Consider the following 22,260-nt stretch of genomic DNA (forward strand, 5'->3'; position numbering starts at 1 on the left):
TGTCACTACTCTGGTTGAGTTTGAGATAAGGGGAGATAACAATGACATAGACTGAGGTAAAGTAATATAATCAAGGGGAGATAACAATGTCACTACTCTGGTTGAGTTTGAGATAAGGGGAGATAACAATGACATAGACTGAGGTAAAGTAATATAATCAAGGGGAGATAACAATGTCACTACTCTGGTTGAGTTTGAGATAAAGGGGAGATAACAATGAGATTGATTAAGAACAGAAAACAAAAGTCAAAAACAATGATGCAACACTGGACTAAACTAGAGATGATTATAATGGAAGTGAATCTGTATATGACGATCTCTAGTCTCTGATTTATACTTTCCAGACCTTGGATGTGACTGGAATAACCAAGCTCATTTTTAAGATTCTTAAAGATGTAGTAACGTTGCATGGAAGTTTAATATCCTGTTTGTTTTCTATTTGTTGTATTTCCTTCAATGAAATGATCCTATTTTTGATGTACCTTTTTCTTTCTATTTGATCAAATACAATTTTGGAATAATTCAGTAGAGGAACTTTTGATCAGAACAAAGTTTTTATAATTGAATGTTTTGCCAAAATTTCCTGTTTATTTCCATAACTGAGATTGATGACCAATATGAACATCAACAATACAATATATACAGGTAAAGAAGTGATGGTTTTTTGGTTGATGCCACGAACCATTAACTTTCATTGCTTCCATTCATGGCTATGATAGAGGAGGTTGAGGTCCCACACTACCAAACGTTCCTGTATGGTCTGTATGGTGGTTCAACACTGTGTATAGTTACGACTGTTATACCAGTTTGGGACACTTTGTTGCCTAAAACTGACATTTATGTTCCCTTATTGTCACCCTGGATCCCGGGGTCCTCAGTCAAACTACACTCGAGGTCGACCAAGGTCACATCAGTCTTTTCCAGCCATCCATTATTCCCTGTATACAAGGTTGTACTCATTCAACTTAAAGTTTCTACAACATTTTAAGAAATATAATATTTATCACTACTTTATATAGTGTGATGATGAATGCATATCTACTCCTAAAGTTGAATGGATTTGTTCTTGTCAAAAACGATTATATGATATTGATTGTTAAGTAAACTAGTTTTGCTGTGGTCTGGGGAAATCTGGTTTTGATTTCTTCTGTGACCAGGAAATCTTGCTAATTTACTTAGGTATATTTTTCTGTTAATTGTGTATACCTTGTTTAGAAGCTATGATTCTTAAAATATAAAAATAATATAAAATATAAATTTTCGCTAGATATTAGGGCACAACAGGTAAATTGAGGGGGTCTGAGGAATGCACTAAACTCATATTTCATAACATATACTTTTCACACAATAGTGACATAATATGATCAGTTAATCCATGTAAAAGGTCTCCCCGATTAAAGTGTTTTTTTTCTTAATTTTTTTCGAAAAATGAAAACATGGGAAAGGTGGTTCTCTCATTCATTGTATAGTATTCTGAAATGTAGATCAAACCCCACACATACCCACAACTTATAAACCACAAAATGTAAATATTACGACAGCTACAAAAATATTAAATCATTTAGTGTATAAACAGGAAGACGTGCACAGTTCTGGGTTCCTGCGGGTCGACATAGCAGAGGGATTTTGAGATAATCTGTATTGTGTATTTGGTGTGATCTTGTCAAATTTACAAGACAAGACATGACATACATGTTTACCACCAATTAGGTAAGCTGTAAAGTGATACCGTGGACTAGCCGCAGACCACGATAAGGCAAGATCTATTTGATTTAGTTGATATCTATACCCGATAGCACTAGACCTCCGTAAAACGTGTGAATTGCGTATTTTGTAATTCGTTATGCGGATCAACCAGGGTCACACATCTAGATTTAAATCAAGTCTTCGGGACATATGATACTATTGACGTTACGTAAAAATCTCTCAAGTTTTTTTTCTTATATGGTCTAGATTTTTTCCGCTGGTACTTAACCCTGTGTCGCTAAGTGGAGTACTCATTGTATTTCAGACAGATTGGTTGGATTTAAAAAAGGTAGGAGAGTTAGTCTGTTTGAAATTTGATACTAAATATTACTCTGTAACTTTATAGTATCTGCTGCCCCTTTGTTTGGCCTACATTTCCAGGCCCGCCCCAGACATTTTGACAGATCACTGCTACAAAACTTCAAGACCATTTCCTTGATCTACATCTTTGATAAATGGAGATTGGTTTTTGTAGTATTGAGGGAAAAGTTAACTATTTGTTAAATACAGATTATGTGTTTTTGTTGTGAATGACAGTTGGTATTGATCATAATTAATACAAGATTATATTCTACATATCACCATCAATAGTTTCATTGCCATTGGGGTAAGTATGATTTTACAGTTTTTATAAAATATCTGTCTGTATGATCAGTGGCTAACGAAGCTATACTATACTCTAAGTCGTTGTCATACATTTCAGGTATGACGCCATAAATTTGTAAGTCGAGGATCAAAACTGTAGACAAATGTTACGAATAAGAGACAGAGATTTGCCCGAGGTTAACTCGTGCTCAATATCAAACCCAACTCGTGTAGAAAACAAGGGGAGATAATACTTCCAGTGTTTGATATCCTAATTATTTGTGTGTATGAGAGGTAGGGCAGTTCCGTCCTACATATTACAAATACATTATCAAGGTTTTTCTCTGAAATATTTGTCTTCAAAAAACATGAAAAGTATAAAATTCACGATAAAAGACATTGTCTCTCATATGATGATTAAATGTTAATAATTACGTGATAACAGAATATTTCATTGTTTTGTCGTGATAGTGTCACAAATATAACTAATATTTTATTGAGGGTCATACAGATATCCTCCTTCATGGAGGATAGACAACTTATATGTGGGGGCTGTCTCATGGGTTACCGCTGCTGGCTCAGAAATTTGCATCGTTGCATTATGTATACCGAACCGCCTCTCTATAGGGAAGCTGATACAGATGTCAGGGTGACGACTTCATTCAAACCCCGTACCTCAGGGTCAGTCAGGTCAACTGAAGTACTGGAGTTGTGTGAGGATCCAGGGAGCTGCATTCTTCAAATTTATTGATGTTTTTATGTATCTATTTATACAAGTTTTATTCACAAGTTTTAAGAATTTTTTTGAAGATTTTCCAAATAAGAAAGTTTCATTGATTGTAGGTAAAGCTAACAAGACTATTATTTTTAGTGTGTATCAGTTTTGGGCTGTGTTTTTGTGTTGTTAATAAGCTACTTACATCTTGTATTGTTTGGTGGTGGTGTAATACAACACGAAATGTGATAACATCTTATCTTTTGTACACTGTCAACAGTTTTTTTCTCCTGTCTTTATCCCAGCAACTGACACTGACTCCGATCGTGGATGGCGAGTAGAACATGTCTAGTGATTTCCTTTTGTTTTGATGTTGTTTACAAGATGTATTTGAGTGATGCACTCTACCCTATAATGGCCCAGATAATAATTTTTGGCTGGGCTGTTGAAGTGCTTTAAAAAAATTGGAACAAATCGTTTTAAATTAATGAGGCATTTTTTTTCTATCTAAGATAACTCAATTGGCATTTTCCTGACTTCATAAATAAGGACCCACTGTATTCTGTCTTTGCGTATTGCAGTTATCTTCTCTTGAGAGCAGGTATTGATTATTACGCCATTTGTTTGTGAGAGTAACGTCATCAAGTTTTGAGAAAACGACGTAATTTTCTCACACAAACCAATGACGTAACAATCAATTCCTGCTCACAAGAGAAGATAACTCTGCAATACGCAAAGACGGAATATATATCTATATGTAATGAGACGAGCCTAATGGTGAGGAAATCGTCTCAGACTGGATGTATGGATATTGTTACTTTTTAACACTTTTATAAAAACAGTTGTTTGAATTGTTACAAAACCGAATTCATATATATGTGACATCTTTGGTTGTGGATATTTTTGCTGATTTTCAATGGAACTTTCCACTTTCATTAGTTTGGACATTCCTCCTGACAACACCCAGCTATATACATTCCAAGATTTATAACTTACATTATGTCAGGGAACATCAGGTTAGTTAGTGTATGTTTTACTGACAAGAGCCCGGTAGTATCAAGGTTACTGTGTGTATGAGTAGTAAATGTATTTTCTGGGTGATTATAGAAGTTTATGGCTTATGAGTGTAATAACTTGGGCTGTTTGTACCAGTAGATCAATGGAAACCTTTAATGACCATGCATGTGCACCTGTGATGGAGGTTGGGTCTGATGTTAACAGCTCTTTGTGATGGAGGTTATATTCAGGGTCACTGAGTAGGGATGTAGGCTTGTTTGGTATTTTAGTTTCCATGTTATATATTGGACAATATGAATTAACACTGATCTGGCACGGTCTTAAGCTCTATAAGCGGATATAATCAGCAGTGAACATGTCTTAACACAAGCTGTTATAATGCAAAAACCTGTGTAATCCGACTTGTTTCCTTCAATTCAATAAATTTCTCTATATACTGTACCTGTATAATGTGAAAACCTGTATAATCCGACTTGTTTCCTTCAATTCAATAAATTTATCTATATACTGTACCTGTATAATGTGAAAACCTGTATAATCAGACTTGTTTCCCTCAATTCAATATATTTCTCTATATACTGTACCTGTGTAATGTGAAAACCTGTGTAATCAGACCTGCTGCCCTGAATTCTATACATTTCTATATCAACTTGGTTGGGTGGTGCAGTGGATATCACACTGGTCTTTCACCAAGTCAGCTTGGGTTTGATTCCCCAATTGGATGTGAAAAAGTATGAGATCACCTCCCCAACCACATGGGATTTCCTAAGAGGGTTCTCCGGTTTACTCCCAAATTAAGACCCCAAACATCTGGGTAACTTGTTTCGTAATATTGTAAAATAGATAAACTTTATGTCAATAAACTTTTTGTCCAACTCTGCAGTTTTTGGTTTGGACAGGTTACTCTGTATGAAAAATGTCAGACTTTATCATAATGATGCGTACATATCACTATGAGACTTGTTCGATCTTGTGCTGTCATCAGTGATAATGTCCTCATTGAAATCTCATTGAAATATTAAGTAAACCTTATCATTATTGAAACCTTGTTTAATATTAATTAAATTAACATGATTGACATCTCATTTAAATATGGGATCAAATTGTCTTTGTCAAAATCTCATTTAAATATTAGGTTGAAATGTGTTTGTTGAAACCTCATTTAAGTATTGTGTTGAAATACCTTAGTCAAAACCTCATTTAGATATTTCCTGGACACAAAACCTCATTTACATTTTGGGTGAACATATTATTTAGCTATGAGGTCACAGATTGACCTGTATCTAGAGATGTAATGATAGATGATGGCGGTTAAACACGTGAAGATGTAGGAGGTATGAAACGAGAAGAGATGTGTCATCTGTGTACCAGAAATGTGTTAATGGCGATAAGTATCATATTATCTTGTTGTCATCTTTTCCCATGATTTTTAAAAGTGTTTTTATTTGTGCTCCGTTTGTATACCTGTCTGTTGACATCTTCACACCTGAGTAGCGTCTTGTATACCTGTTCGTTAGATACCTGTCTGATATTTTAACACCTGTAATTTTAGAGGCCAGCTTCAATATTTCACACCAAAGTGGGAACTGGAGCTTCGATCGCTCTATTTCCAATGGTGTTTCTCACATCAGTTTTTGTTATGAAAAAAAAAAAAGTTTGTAAATATATTTTACTCTTAATAGAAGTAATTTCCCTCATTAATAAAATCTACAAAGTGAAGGAGGGTGTGTGTATATGGGGTTGGTTGGCTATTACTGAGCAGGGCTTCATGAATTCTTCATGCTAAAGTACAGAAACATTTAGATTTTGTCCTTAAGTACTGTACCTAGATTCTGTACAAGATAGGTGTTGTGGTCCATATCATTTTTGGAAAAGGACAGGTGCATTGTTATATTATTTTTGTGAATACAAATTATGCTATACTGTTAGACTATTGTTGGATTTCAGCACCTTTTGTGTTGGTCAGTTGGATTTTATCCAAGACATTATGTCAAATTCTTTCAGTTGCTGAATGATGTTCATCTATAAGTAAGATTTAATGATATGTATCACTGTCAAAGTCAATTGTGAAATTGAGGGGGGGGGGGCTGACAGCATTCACTGTTAAAACTTCAAACTGTAAAGTTCAAGTTGAATTTCTATAAACCAGTTCTGACTATCTTTTGTGTATTCGTGACATTTTGTATATTTTGACTATAAAGTTGTGCATGTAGTTTTGTCTCAAATATTTTGTAGGTGGTAGGAATGGGTTAAAGCTTTGCGGTTTGTCATTATTTTTCATCTCAAGGAATTTTGTAATATATATAACCTTGTGTGTTCAGAAGAGAAATTTTGTTCTGGAAATGGCAGTGTTTTTCAGGAAATTATTTCAAGGTAAATGGTGTAATCTGTGTATTATAAAACTATTTAGGGAAAAGAAGAGATAAATGTCAGCTGGGATATCTTTCATAAACAGACCAAACGGCCTGTCGGGATGTGGTGTATCAGTAAGGGAAGGCATGAGAAAGATAATCACATTTTGAGATGATGGAAATTTTTTAAAGCTGAGAGTTTTGACTTTTTGCTATTCTAACCTTTAGGACAGAGATTTCTCTATTCTTCACTATAACTGGACTGCATGGCCCCAATCTCTAGGAAATTGTATCACTCAGGAAAAAATGGGGCTCAAATAGCTTTGATAGGCACTTCAATGTCTGATTCTAGAATTTTCAAACTAGGGGGAGATAAGTTAATAGAAGCTGATAAACAAAATAAAACTAAGTTGCCAGTAGCCAGTCTACACTAAAACTTCTGCTTTAAATATTGTGGTTTTGTATCGCTGAAGTCTGCAACCGGATGTTTTGTCACAGATGGACAGCTAGGAAGCTGTGGGAAAACTGGAGGGAGAAACGATGATGAGGGGAGGAAGTGACACAAATTGGAGATTTCTCAGGTCATGTTTTAGCAGCAGGTATCAGGATTTGTTGAAGAGGAAGGGAAACAAACACTGGAGGTTTCTCCTGTCATGTTCCATTGCGAGAATGTGGGATTTGTTTTTCTACATTCCGCCTTATCAAAGGTTTATATCAGAAAGAAGAAAGCTGATCCCTGATAATCAGGCTGAAGATCTTTTAACTCAGGAGGGAAAAATATAACCTAAAATTAGACTTCTCTGTCCTGGTCGGATCAAAAGGCCGAAAAAGCTGTTCTAGACCGACCTAGTCGCCAATACATACATCCCTGTCTGGCAAATAATGTCATATCTGTATTGTATCAAAACCATTGGTAAAATAGAACGTTTTTTGTTATGAAATTTTTGATTTTTCAAAGATTTTTTTTTTTTAGTTTCAGTAAAGTTAACTGGAACTATATATCTGTCCCTTTCGATAATATCGTTGCATGGGAGTAAGCTAACAATTGCTTGAAAAGCTATATCCCTATGGATAAGATGTCTGATTATTTCCAGAAGTATGTTTGCTAACAATGCTGGGAGAGTTGTAACTGTTAGCTGTAGACCTCCCTATGTAACATCACAGAAGTATGCTAACAAAGCTGGGAGAGTTGTCACTGTTAGCTATAGACCTGCCCCTGTATAACATCACAGAATTATGCTAACAATGCTGGGAGAGTTGTAACTGTTAGCTGTATACCTCCCTATATAACATCACAGAAGAATGCTAACAATGCTGGGAGAGTTGACACTGTTAGCTGTAGACCTCCCTATATAAAATCACAGAAGTATGCTAACAAAGCTGGGAGAGTTGTCACTGTTAGCTGTAGATCTTCCCAGTATAACATCACAGAAGTATGCTAACAAAGCTGGGAGAGTTGTCACTGTTAGCTGTAGATCTTCCCAGTATAACATCACAGAAGTATGCTAACAATGCTTGGAGAGTTGTAACTGTTAGCTGTATACCTCCCTATATAACATCACAGAAGTATGCTAACAATGCTGGGAGAGTTGTCACTGTTAGCTATAGACCTTCCCCTGTATAACATCACAGAAGTATGCTAACAATGCTGGGAGAGTTGTCACTGTTAGCTGTAGACCTTCCCAGTATAACATCACAGAAGTATGCTAACAATGCTACAGAGTTGGATCTGTTTTAAGCCAATACCTCAAACCCCAGAAGCTGTTTTGGCCACTTTGAAGAGATCATCACTTTCTCCACAGGTGGCCACTTCTCTACTGTGGCCGTCTCTGATGTGACTATGTTTTAGTAGAAATGCTGCTTGATTCTTTTGGTCCTACAGTCTTCTTACATTTCATACCTTCTGGAAAACAAGATTGATGCCATTCTGTAAAACGCTGGGAATAACTACTAAGTGGGAGTTCCATGTAATCTAGGGACTTGTATTTTCTGATTACAATCCCAGCAAGTGATCACCATTCTGATTAGGAACAAATATCAATTGAAAAAATTTGTTAATGTTCATATTTTTTCTGACTTCAATATCAGATATGATCTGGTGGTAATTATAAAAAAAATGATATTGGTTTAAATGTGATGAAAAAACCCCATAGATATTGTGTCCCTGAACCATACAGGACTGATTAACATTTCGTCGAAGGTTTATCAAAATCTCAATGTGCAGATTGGATATATTTTCTGTCATTTATTGTCAAAAGTTCATTATAGAATACATTTCTGGCTGTTGTTGATAGGAGCTCCGTGCTATAAAGTGTCGAGGCCTAAAAGTGATGTTTGTTGTAGGTAAAAAGATTAAGGCTGAAAACTCGTTAAATTTGTAAAGGTCAAATATGGATCTCTATCAGCTGTTAATTCATCAAAGGTCATTGTCATTAGTTAAAAGTCCAGTGTTATGTCTATTTGAAGGTAAAATATTGAGGCCAAAAGAAAGTGAAATTTTAATGTATTGTTAAAGATATACATAAATGTATATATATAACCACAGAATTTATAATGGTTCAAGTGACTCATGATTGCTCATAAAGAGACCTACTATCACTCTGTATAAAAGTCTAGTTACTGATGTTCGGGGCTGGTCCAGAGTTAATCTCTAGGTTGTATTGTATGGGACTATATACAGACAGGTGATTGCCAATGAAAATTGTCAGAATGTGTTTTTTTCTACGATTCAGACTGAGATAACATTAAGGGTCATTGTTGCATGTCACTGGGGAAGTTAAAGGGTGTTAACTTCTCTGCTTTATTTTGTGCTTCAGATTTATTGGCAATTAAACGGTTTAAGTGCTGAATCACACGGGTTTGATATCCTGGTATTACAGTTAATGCTAGAGTACTGTCCCTTTGATTACAGAACATTGTGCCAAAACTCACATTAAAACACTACCTAGAACTTTATATTGCTGCATACTGTAATAACAAGATATTAACATTAAAATATTTCAAATTTAGAAGAGATGATTTACAACTTAACAAATAAAACAGTAAATAAATGTTTTATGAACTATTCATGGAGGTGTGATATGATTCCCTGTTATAGTTTAATGTAGATTCTAGATCTTAGCTCACGGTTCTTAAAGCCCCACTAGAATAACATTACATGCCTCAATATAAATGTAATTTGTTAAAATGAATACATATACCATCTACTTTTGCCCCGACTTGGCTGAATTTTGTATTGATAGAATAAAAAAATTAAAAGTATTGCTTGAGGGATATAGTATATTTCCTGTGGTTTCACATTGTCTTTGCACACATGAAGTCATTAGCATTACTGACCTATTTATAGCAAACTGACCTATTTATAGCATACTGACTGACCTATTTATAGCATACTGACCTATTTAGAGCATACTGACTGACCTATTTATAGCATACTGACCTATTTAGAGCATGTGTAAACCGTTGACTTTGAGTTTGCTAAGAAAATATTACATTTGACACTTTGCTAAATAAATGGGATAGATGACACTAAATGGCAGCCTTTTGTTTACTGAAAGGTTTGATCTGTGGCTATCTAATGTTATCAGTCCCAAGGAAGCACGGGACAGGTGTGACCACGGGAAGTCGATTTAAAATTATCTTTATGTTAGAATTTGTTGGTTATGCAGAGATTATCTGATGATATTTAATAAGTAAAATCCAAACTTAATGAAAAGTATGATAAATCTGAGTGTATGTACAAGATAAGCCTATAATGTTAAAGTCAGGTCTGATTTACTTACGAAATTCTCTACTATAAAGATGATATTTTACCGACCTTATATCTCTGGTGGAATTTCACCTTAATAGAAAAAACAGCAGTCAAGATAAACAGTTGTACATTGATTACAACTCCCATTGTATAAACTGTTACCTCTAACACAAATCAGAAGAGTGACCTTCTAGAACCTAAGAGATGTTTGACCTACGAGATATTTGACCTATTAGATGTATGAGATATTTGACCTACAAGAAATGTGACCTTTGAGAAGTTTAACCTATTAGAAGTTTGACCTATGAGAAGTTTGACCTATGAAATGTTTGACCTATGAGATGTTTGATCTATGAGATATTTGACCTATGAGATGTTTGACTTATGAGATAATTGACCTATGAGATGATTGACCTACAAGATGTTTGACCTATGAGATGTTTAACCTACGAGATGTTTGACCTATGAGAAGTTTAACCTATTAGAAGTTTGACCTACGAGATGTTTGACCTACAAGATGTTTGACCTATGAGATGTTTGACCTATGAGATGTTTGACCTACGAGATGTTTGACCTATGAGATGTTTGACCTGACTAGAAGCTTGATTCCACTGTAAATTGCCACACCCTATCGGGTTCAGACAGATACATTTTCTGTTACATTAATGTTTACAACCTCCCTCGCTGATGTGAAAGTTTGGAATTTTCCCCTTAGGTGTCAGATACCATTAATCCTGTAGACGACAATAAAATAGAAGTATCTATACACACATCTTTACTAGTTGTCACTTGAAGAAACAGATGATTGTGTGTTTGGATTTTTTACAAACAGTGGAGGGTGCCAGAGATACATATAGTTGTATCACAATCAACTTCAGATGAATTTACTTGCTTTGAATATAAACAAATCTGTACTCTTACAAACGGTTGCTTCTGTTTTTTGAAAGGATTATAGAAGCTGCCGGATACAATAATGAACGCTGCATTATAACATCAGTGTGATGGCCAGTCTGCTTACTAACTGTTAGAGCTGTGTACACTTGTCTATATGTCATCCATGATTTAGTTTCTTCTATAGGATGAGAAAGTTAACTGTAATGAGACTGATGTTTTTGTGGGATCTGTGTATATAATTTTGGCAAGTCTGTAAGAGTTGCCTCCCTTGAACAGTAATTGTGATACAAGGTGTCTTCTCTGTAACGTAGTGTCTAGTCATACGTTATACAGGTGCAATCTATATTGTGGTTGAGTTGTTCTTTACTGAAAGGGGCCGTCATATGGCAGACTGAAATAAATCGTTAACCGCATTTTGACAGATAAGACAAAGTATATTTTGCATTTGTGTTTTCCAGTATTCTTGTGGATAACCAGAAATGTATGCTTCATGTACAAAATACAGAAGTGGAATTCTCTAGTGTTTTGTCTGTAGTGGGGCAAGGATCCTTAACTCATTCACCCCTGAAGACACATTTGAACTCCTCCAATTCAAAGGTTGGAATAGTTCATTATGAAATTTCAGGGGTGAATGAGTTAAAGAGAACACTTTAGTGGTTTGCCTGATACAGTTACAGCAAACAACTTCTGACCCCTAAATGTTTCATCCTGTATGTCAAAGAACCCTGTTGGCTAATAAATAGCCTATAAATCTGTTGTATCAAAGATTGAATTTGTTTATGAAACTGCAGGATTTTATTATATACCATTCTGTAAACAAGACTTCAGTTCAGAACTATGTGGAGTAAAATATTCATTTTGCTATATTAAAATCAGGTATGAAAGTCACTTAATTTAAGCCCCTAAATTAAGAAAAGGGAAAAATATAGGTTAATTCCTAACCTTTGACCTCTGCATGCATAGTTATTTACCTCATGTATTATAATGGCTGCATCTGTATCCAGTTTGTGAAATGAATGTTGATATGATTTTAGATTTGGTCTTTGGTGGTCATTCAGGTCTCCTACAGGTATTCCTGTAGAGCCTAATTGTCTCCCAGTTACAGACCAGTACCTCCTCCATACCCCCACCTGATCATGATATCATCATCAGTACTCTCCCTCCCCAACCACTTTGGTGGTCATTGGGTCTCCTACAGATATTCCTGTAGAGCCTAATTGTCTCCCTTTTAGCAGACAAGTACCTGCTCCATTCCCCCACCTGATATCCTTGGTTTCAAACAGATATACATATAATCATCTTTCCCTCCCTAACACTTGAAATCAGGACATGTTAAACTGTCCAGTGTGTCTCCCCCAAATTATCCCTACCTTTTCTCAATTCCTCTCTATAAGTAATATTTCATCAGCCTCCCAATCCCATCCACATCAACACATGTACATCTATTGTAGTACCATGTTAGTATCGTTAACAACCTACCAGGTCAGCTCATCTCTGAGTCCCTTCCTCACCCCACTCAGAACCCCTATAACACTCTGTTGTGTCCCATCAACACCCTACCAGCTACTTTCTCTGACTCCCTTCCTCACCCCACTCAGAACCCCTATAACACTGTTGTGTCCCATCAACACCCTACCAGCTACTCTCTCTGAGTCCCTTCCTCGTCCCACTCAGAACCCCTATAACACTCTGTCATGTCCCATCAACACCCTACCAGCTCATCTCTCTGAGTCCCTTCCTCACCCCACTCAGAACCCCTATAACACTCTGTTGTGTCCCATCAACACCCTACCAGCTCATCTCTCCGAGTCCCTTCCTCACCCCACTCAGAACCCCTATAACACTATGTTGTGTCCCATCAACACCCTACCAGCTACTCTCTCTGAGTCCCTTCCTCACCCCACTCAGAACCCCTATAACACTCTGTTGTGTCCCATCAACACCCTACCAGCTACTCTCTCTGAGTCCCTTCCTCACCCCACTCAGAACCCCTATAACACTCTGTTGTGTCCCATCAACACCCTACCAGCTACTCTCTCTGAGTCCCTTCCTCACCCCACTCAGAACCCCTATAACACTCTGTTGTGTCCCATCAACACCCTACCAGCTACTCTCTCTGAGTCCCTTCCTCACCCCACTCAGAACCCCTATAACACTCTGTTGTGTCCCATCAACACCCTACCAGCTACTCTCTCTGAGTCCCTTCCTCACCCCACTCAGAACCCCTATAACACTCTGTTGTGTCCCATCAACACCCTACCAGCTACTCTCTGGCTCTTGTTGGTATCCTTTTCATAAACCCATCACAACGCTCTCTGGCACTTCAGCATTGTCCTATTTCCTACCCCTTTCGGTGCCCCTGTCTGGTTCCTCGATCATCATTGTCCCATTCCTTACCCCTATTAGCACCCCTCTCTGGTACCTCATCACATTGTCCTATTCCTTATCCCTATTAGCTCCTCTCTTTGGTGCCTCATCGCATTGTCCAATTCCTTCCCCCTGTCAGCACTCCTCTCTGATACCCCATCATATCCCATTCCTTCCCCTGTCAGCACCCCTCTCTGATACCCCATGATATCCCATTCCTTACCCCTGTCAGTGCCCCTCTCTGTACCTCATCATTGCCCATTCCTTACCCCTGTCAGTGCCCCTGTCTGGTACCTCATCATTGTCCCATTCCTTACCCCTGTCAGTGCCCCTGTCTGATACCTCATCATTGTCCCATTCTTTCCCCCTGTCAGTGCCCCTGTCTGGTACCTCATCATTGTCCCATTCCTTACCCCTGTCAGCACCCCTGTCTGGTACCTCATCATTATCCCATTCCTTACCCCTGTCAGTGCCCCTGTCTGGTACCTCATTATTATCCCATTCCTTACCCCTGTCAGTGCCCCTCTCTGGTACCTCATCATTGTCCCATTCCTTACCCCTGTCAGTGCCCCTGTATGGTACCTCATCATTGTCCCATTCCTTCCCCCTGTCAGTGCCCCTGTCTGGTACCTCATCATTGTCCCATTCCTTCTCCCTGTCAGCACCCCTGTCTGATACCTCATCATTATCCCATTCCTTACCCCTGTCAGTGCCCCTGTCTGGTACCTCATCATTGTCCCATTCCTTCCCCCTGTCAGCACCCCTCTCTGGTACCCCATCAGCACCCCCTACCCGTACACACCTTACCACACACACACAGGGGAGATAATAGTCCCACTGGTGATGGATTGATTTGGCTGCTGGTGCTAAGAATTCTTGTATTATCTAAAAAATGCAAAAAAAATATCTCCCATGAGAAAGTATAAAGACTGACCTGTTTGTGTGTAGGGAAGTATCTTTGATGTCTATATGATAATTGACTTGTAGAAAAGTCACTATAACGAACCTTCATCACGTAAATCAGGTAAATCTGTGGAAAACGTTCTGTTTCTCACTGGAGAAACCACCGGTCTTGTAAAATCATTATTGTATAAACTGTTTAATAGAGTACATGTCTTGAGAGACCAAATGTATATACTGTCGTTAGTAACCATCTTCGTTTTGAGGTGCAATATGACAAGTTTATATAGAGACCCAATGTTTTTTATAAGGACATATTAACTCATTCACCCCTGAAGACACATTCAAACTATTCCAATTAAAAGATTGATTGATTTAATGAGTTAAATCGGGTAAGATCAATTAAATCAAAGAACTTTTTTTACATGTCAAAAACATAATATACAATTAAAAATGCTTCAAACAAATGGTACAACATTATTAAATATTAAAATACAAGTCTTGAGAGAATACCTATTTTGAAAGAACATTTTGAGAGACATTACATCTATTTAACAGTTATTACTTGACAGGGGATGCTTTATATCACATCATTACACCTTGTCTACTCAGAAACTGTTTCGTACAAAACCTTTATACTTCAGAACCTGTCTATTACAGAACCTGTCTACTACAGAAACTTTAGTACAACACTGTTATACTTCAGAACCTTTCTATTACAGAACCTGTCTAATACAGAAACTGTTTAGTACAACACCTTTATACTTCAGAACCTGTCTACTACAGAAACATTAGTACAACACTGTTATACTTCAGAACCTGTCTATTACAGAACCTGTCTAATACAGAAACTGTTTAGTACAAAACCTTCATACTTCAGAATCTGTCTATTACAGAACATGTCTACTACAACACTGTAGAAACTGTCCACTGCATTCTATTACAGAACATGTTCACCTGAGCTGGTTATCAATCAGATTTTCTATATTTTGTAGGATGTACTGGAGAGGAAGATTGAGGACCTCAGTCGGAAACTCAGCGAGGAGAGACACAACGCCAGGAGAGAGAAACAACAAGTTTCTAAGTTACAGCGCGACATTGCACGTCATAAAGGGGAGAGAACTGGGGTAAGAATTTATATTATATTTAAGTAGCTAATTTAGCAGTGTACTTCTTCACTAATTAAGAAACACAATACCTGTAAATAAAAGTGTTTCGAAGAAATTCTCAGATGAATGGATTAAGAGATATATGTCAAAGACTGGTTTCAATTTTTTGATAAACTGGTGCTTCATGGGACTTCAATAGTCTAGCCATCTTTGTTCCCTGCTAAAATGGCAGAGTTGTGAGATGGCAGGATTATTGGCACAATTTTGTAAAGAAAATGGACGATTTGTCTCCTAAAACACCGGTCGAATAGAGAAACAACGGAATTAGTGGCATTTGGATTAACAATTAATGCTTTAAACGGTATATTTTAGTTTCTCTGATTTTGGTTTTTCTTAAAATTCAAACTTGTGAATAATTAAGAAGCCCAGCCCAAAAATGAACCGTGAAATTCATTTCAGTAATTAATTACCATAACTTAAGTATGTTCATTTACAATAACCACCCTGGCCATTACATGTATCCCAATACAGAAGAGGTGAAGTCCCCAAGCTTCCCTTGAGTAATGTGTTATTGAAACATTGCTAAGGAAGGAAAGTTGTTGGTATATGTGGTTGGTTTCCTCAACTTTCAGTTGTATTGGGTATCCCACTTAAGATGTAGATTCCAAGATAACCATTGATAGAAAATAGCTAATGATTTTATGTGAAATAACTTGATTATTGGATGATAGTTAACAATGTGATCATTTTCACTGAATACACACCATTGTACTTTATTGGCCCTGATTGTGTCAAACATCAAAACGATCAAGATTATTTTTGTCAGAATAAATCCCACCATTTACACAATACCCAATACTTAACAGACAAAATTGTAAATTAGCAAATAATCTGGTTGAAAAAGTGTCCAATTATGCAACGGAAAAATCATCACAGATGGATGTCATTTTCATGCAAATTAGATAAAATCTGTATCCTAGAGATGTTTGAGGATTTCAGCCAAGTCCATTTGATGTTTGGTCCAATCGGAAATTGATCAGAAGAAACAGAATCTGTTGTAATCTTGCTGATGTTGCACGTGTCAATATGGCATAAATTAAGATTTAATTCTTCATAAAACCACATCTGTTGAGGTTTTTTGGTGAGTTTAATTTCCGAACCCCTTTGTTTTGTATAGGACTGGGTATTTCATTGATTAGGATAAATCTATTATCGATTGTAGGGGAGTCTGAATCAATGCATTAGTGTAATGAAATCAGAAGTGTCACACAATATGGTGTTAATAAATCTCTGTAATGTGTTTCAAATAAAAAGGAAATTAAATCCTTTAAAAAAAATTATACAGTATCTTAAAGAGAATTTTAATGCTATAATCCTATGGTAATGTTTGTTTTAGTATTTTATGTGAACAGATTTTGTAGTTAAACTTAAGGAAGATAGGCACAATCTTTTGAAACCATCTAAGAATCAAAATTTTACTGTGAAAGTGTTATTCTTAATTTTGAAGTAGCATTCAAATTTATTTCATAAAATGCAAGACTGTAAATAAGCCGTTAAATGACTTCTGTCAAAAGATATTTTGAAAGGCTATTGCTGTATTCTATCTACAGTACAATAGTATTGTCCTCCCAGTACTTTGTGTAAAATGATCTACCTACTTGTTTAAAGGGAAGTAACTCCTTGATTATTTTGGGAGGCATGAGCACCCTTATGTATTTAAGATATATAACTTCCGTCATTTATAAAACAATGGCACTTCATGATCAGTGGGTGATAACTATATAACTAAATTGTGATAATTCTACACACTTGGTCACACTTCTAGATTCCTGTGAAACATCTGCTATGGTATTTACTGTTAGCTTCCTTAGGTGTCGCTACTGAAGCATTATAGTATTTCTCTATCTCAAGATATCTTTATATCAGATTGGAATTCCTCCAGAAATGAACAGTAATACAAAATCTATCTTAACATCACTTGGTTATGTGGCACAGTATTATGGACATTTTGATTTCCGAAAAAAATAGTCCCAAGGATGAGATGACAAATTTTGGACTTTTCAGTTCCTGGATGTAAACATTTTGAAAGTCTTCATTAACTATGTCACAGATTCTGTATTTTGGATGTTTGTTTTGGGAGTATGAAGGAGGCTTACTTTTAAATATGTTATTATTTAGCTGTTAACATGAAGAACCTGTAGTGTATTATAGATTTATCTATTTACAGGGCCTGTGCACTGCTGATGTCATAACTCCCATTACTGACAAATTTGATTTCAATGGTAATTTTTATATATTCTCTGGAGACCGATACAGTTTATCCCATTACAACCCGCTCCAATAGATCTGTTTTAACTGTTACATGTCGGTCCAGTTTGATTCTATCTCCAGAATCTGTTTGACTTTCCGCAAATCTATTAATTTGATTTGAGGAAGCATTCTCCCGGGGGATTTGTAGATAAGTCCTAACTGGTGGTTACAGGGCCGTCAATCAGGATAGAACAAGCCAAAGAGGTCCGTCATTAAAATTCATGTATATCACAGATCAATGTCGAACTTGTGTTAGGTCACTATACATGCTATAACATAAACTGGGGATAAATAGGTAGTTTACTGATACACATGTACACGTTTAGTTGTCAGCAGACTCTATGATCCTGTTCTTGCTTCCGAGGTTCCATTGACATTAAATTGTCAATTTAACACTCAGTGGAGTAAATCTAACACGTTTTTTTAGATGACAATGAAGTAATACAAAAACGCTTAACATCAGTTGTCGTTGAGATCCATGTTAAAAATGGTATATAACACAACAATCTCTACGATGTAGTAATGATGAAATGTCTAAAAACAATAACAGAATGACATTTTTGTACAATCTGTGATGAAATGTTTCTGATTGATGTCATGGTGACCTTTTTAAGAGGAAAAGAAAGAGTTTCTGAGTCTAATCATGCACTAAGTCAATTTGAGCTACAACCAAGTTTCAGTAGCATAATGTAATCGAGTGTTGATGTAGACCCTGTCTGATTCTATCAAAAGACGCCAAAGTTTGGAAGATTTCTTCCAGTGCAGGTACCCATGTATACAGCTGAGTAGACTGAAACACCCAGTGTGAGGTATATATTGTTCTAAGCTACTGCTTTCATAGTGATTCGAACCTAAAGCCTCCCATGGGTAGACACACTTTCAACATTATTATGATGCCTGCTTTTAAAGACAAGAAGACGTATAAATGCTATTACAAGCAGAAAATGGGCTTTGTGCAATAAATATAATTCAGTGGTAAATTCATTGTTAGCATTTCTTCAATTATCATCATTAATATAGTAAGGATGTAGACTCTGTCTGATTCTTCATTGCTATAATCGCATCGTAAAAATTTGAATAAAACACAAACCATGAAATTATCTTCCTTTCTCTCAATTGCAGGACCAAACAATTAATTGCTCTGTGGTACTTTAAGCTTATACTTGAAAGACCAGTTTTTTTAATTGATGTAAGAAATTAGGGCCTGATCTTGTTTTAATGAAGTATCTAAAAGTCAATTATGTTTTCATAGTGTAACGTTGCTTTTGCCAACTGGAAAAAAACAAATTATGGATAAAAGATTTTCAAAATTCTTGCCTTATCTTTGGAATACCCAGCACATACCCTATGGTTATATAGAGTGAAGGTGACGGGGAACATTCCGGTGTAATAATGGGTAGATTATCTAAAACCCAGGTTGTATTGAGATGGGGGAGTGTGAAGAATGGCTGGCTTTGATGTCCGATAAGACTTGTGAAGAGCAGTTTCCCCTGGTGGCAAAGTCGTTTGTGTCACTCAGACAGCACAAAAAATACTTGTTAGTCAGCCTCTCAGATTGTTTAATTCCTGTTTGAGGCAGTTTTATTCATGTTTAAAGCTTCTGGATTTTAGAATTGTCCATTTCCATATCCAAATTGAAAGTTTTTCATCAAGGTGTTTGGTGGGAAATTGGAGAGGAAAAAGAATTTTACATGTCAGAAACTGTTCATCTCTTTGTGCATGAGGCTTACAGCTTGGAGAAAACAAACACGATTGTTGTTAAGTAAAAGTTGTTTATGAACAAGTGTCCTTATCTGTGAGGTCTCACCTGGGGTTCCGGTTTCTGATGGTTCTGCCAACATTTGCTGATAGTCATGCATGTATTAGATCGTGTTCATTGCCTCTACGCACAGCTATATGGCGGGGTAAATCATATACGATTAATACATGTTTTTTATGTTTGATGATCTATTTTTATCCTGTTTCCATCGGTGATGATCTGAGCCTCTGTTCTAAGTTGTTCGTTTTTTGTACTAGACCAGTGTCAGATTCAGAATTCTCGGAGAACGGATGGATAGATGATGTGATGGGAGTTAACTGCTGAAGAAAGAGGACATAGATAAAAACAAGGTTTTACATCAAAAACACAAATTTGTCTGAAGGAAACCCTCTCCCCATCCCCTTACCCTGTCCCCACCCCTTTACCCTCTCTCCACCCCCTTACCCTCTCCCCCCCCCCTTACCCTCTCCCGAAACTCTTACCCTGTCCTCACCCCTTTACCCTCTCTCCACCCCCTTACCCTCTCCCCCCCCCCTTACCCTCTCCCGAACCTCTTACCTTGTCCCCACCCTTTTACCCTCGCCCGAACCTCTTACCCTGACCCCCCCCCTTTACCCTCTCCCGATCCTCTTCCCCTGTCCCCCCCCCTTTCCCCTGTCCCCACCCCCTTGCCCTCTCCCGAACCTCTTACCTTGTCCCCACCCTTTTACCCTCGCCCGAACCTCTTACCCTGTCCTCACCCCTTTATCCTCTCCCCACCCCCTTACCCTGTCCCCACCCCTTTCCCCTCTCCCGACCCTCTTACCCTGTCCCCCCCCCCTTACCCTCTCCCGAAACTCTTACCCTGTCCTCACCCCTTTACCCTCTCCTGAACCTTTTACCCTGTTCCCACCCCTTTACCCTCTCCTGAACCTTTTACCCTGTTCCCACCCCTTTACCCTCTCCCCCCCCCCTTACCCTCTCCCGAACCTCTTACCCTGTCCCCACCCCTTTACCCTGTCCCCACCCCCTTACCCTCTCCCGAACCTCTTACCCTGTCCTCACCCCTTTACCCTCTCCCGAACCTCTTACCCTGTCCCCACCCCTTTACCCTCTCCCCACCCCCTTCATCTCTGATACTATGTCTGTAGATCATAATATCATTCAAATTCAATCTTCAAACTCGGTGGACATTACTGGAAATGTATCTGTTAGTAGCTTATGATAGAAACTGTCAGAGAAACGTTACCCTGATAAAGCGAGGACCTTGTCCTTCATTTATAAAAAGTCATCTTGTTCTTTAGAGGAACAGAGAAAGGGGAATACAGGGTCATGTTATAGTGTATATATATGGGGATTCTTCAATCAGGTATTCTCAAACCCTTACCCTTCACCTTCCAACTCAAGGTCATTATTGTTGTCATCTAAAACTGGCTAATGAGCTTATTTTGAACAAACAGTATGGTATTCATACTTATATACGGTAGTGAGTACGTACTATTAACGAGACCTCCACTTTCGTCCCGCTACCTGTAGCACAGATTTCCAAATATGCAGAGCAAACTTACAATCAAAAAGTGATTCCAACCCTCAAACTCCAACTTAAGTTGTCTTCATCTAGAACAAGCTCTGAGATCTGAGTTTTTAGTTAGAAATACCTCATTAGCCTATATAGTTAGTCCATCCCCATCCTTTTGCTCAAAATGTATTTTGAAGAACAAGCTCAAAGACATAAGTTTTTATTTGCGAGCACCTCTGGTTATATTTAGTGCGTACAACCTTCAACCCTTTTCTCACATTGTCTTATAAAGAATAAGCTCAAATGAGTCTTTGTGAGTACCTCTGTCTATTTATTGAGTCCAACCTTAAAATCCTGCCTCATGATCTTTAACTGTATACGTAGCTGGTTAACAGTATAGAGATCGCTGTTTGTAAGCAAACTTGACTGATACTGATAACACAGCCTGCCGACCTTGTTAACAAAACAAGTTGTTTATTTATGATGTTCATCTCAAGGATTTCTGCTGGTTCCATTATGTTGCAGTAATTGCCGATAATTGATCAATCAAAACACTTGTTGCAGCACCTTGACGGGGCAATCATACCCATCTGTTGATTGGCTGAAGCTGCTAAAAGCTCCAAATTACACCATTTTGTCAGTAGTGCTCCATGTCAACATGTACAATCATCCCGGAGACATATAATTTTATTGGAAAGCCATTATGTCGACTTCCTAAAGGGAGCTGGGGGACCCCTGTAATTGGAGTTGTGGGCTTGACTAAATGGACTTTGATAGATTAGACAAATGTTAAACAACCATTACAGTCCATGGCTTATTGTAATGTGAACAGGATTGATAGACAGAAGGCTTCGTTCATTTATACAGTCGTCATAAGCAGCATATAACAGGCTCCATCCATGTGGCTAACTGGACTACATATCAATATTTTCAATAAATATTTAATTATTTTTATTCAAAAAGTAGAAAAAAAATATGTCAGATTAAGAAAATCTCATTTTAACAGTGGCTGACTCATGACATTTTGTCTGTTTGTCCTTTTGTATACTTTTACTGGTATATGCAAAAGGATGAGAAGATAACAACTGTTACATAAATTTGAAAAACTTGTCCTGTAATTAGTAACGTGAATTTACGTCATTTCACGAAAAATAATATCATCCTTTCGCAAAACAAATATCTTCCTTTTTAGATAAACAAGGGGAAGAAACTTACAATGGTTTTTATTTTCATCCTTTCCAGGGTGAGAATTAAAGTT

The 22,260-nt window shown here is 37.3% G+C and overlaps 1 protein-coding gene across 4 annotated transcripts in view; it reads left to right on the forward strand.

Moving 5' to 3' along the window:
* Window positions 1-22,260, forward strand: part of LOC110442883 (serine-rich adhesin for platelets-like) — a 205,884-nt gene that overhangs the window by 75,700 nt on the left and 107,924 nt on the right. For all 4 annotated transcript variants that reach the window (XM_021486729.1, XM_021486732.1, XM_021486730.1 and 1 more), the window contains one exon: window positions 15,322-15,453. In XM_021486729.1, the coding sequence (XP_021342404.1) occupies window positions 15,322-15,453 (132 nt within the window). The remainder of the gene's footprint in view (window positions 1-15,321; window positions 15,454-22,260) is intronic.

The sequence above is a fragment of the Mizuhopecten yessoensis genome, unplaced genomic scaffold (genome assembly GCF_002113885.1).
Source record: "Mizuhopecten yessoensis strain PY_sf001 unplaced genomic scaffold, ASM211388v2 scaffold716309, whole genome shotgun sequence".
In the NCBI taxonomy this organism is placed as follows: domain Eukaryota; kingdom Metazoa; phylum Mollusca; class Bivalvia; order Pectinida; family Pectinidae; genus Mizuhopecten; species Mizuhopecten yessoensis.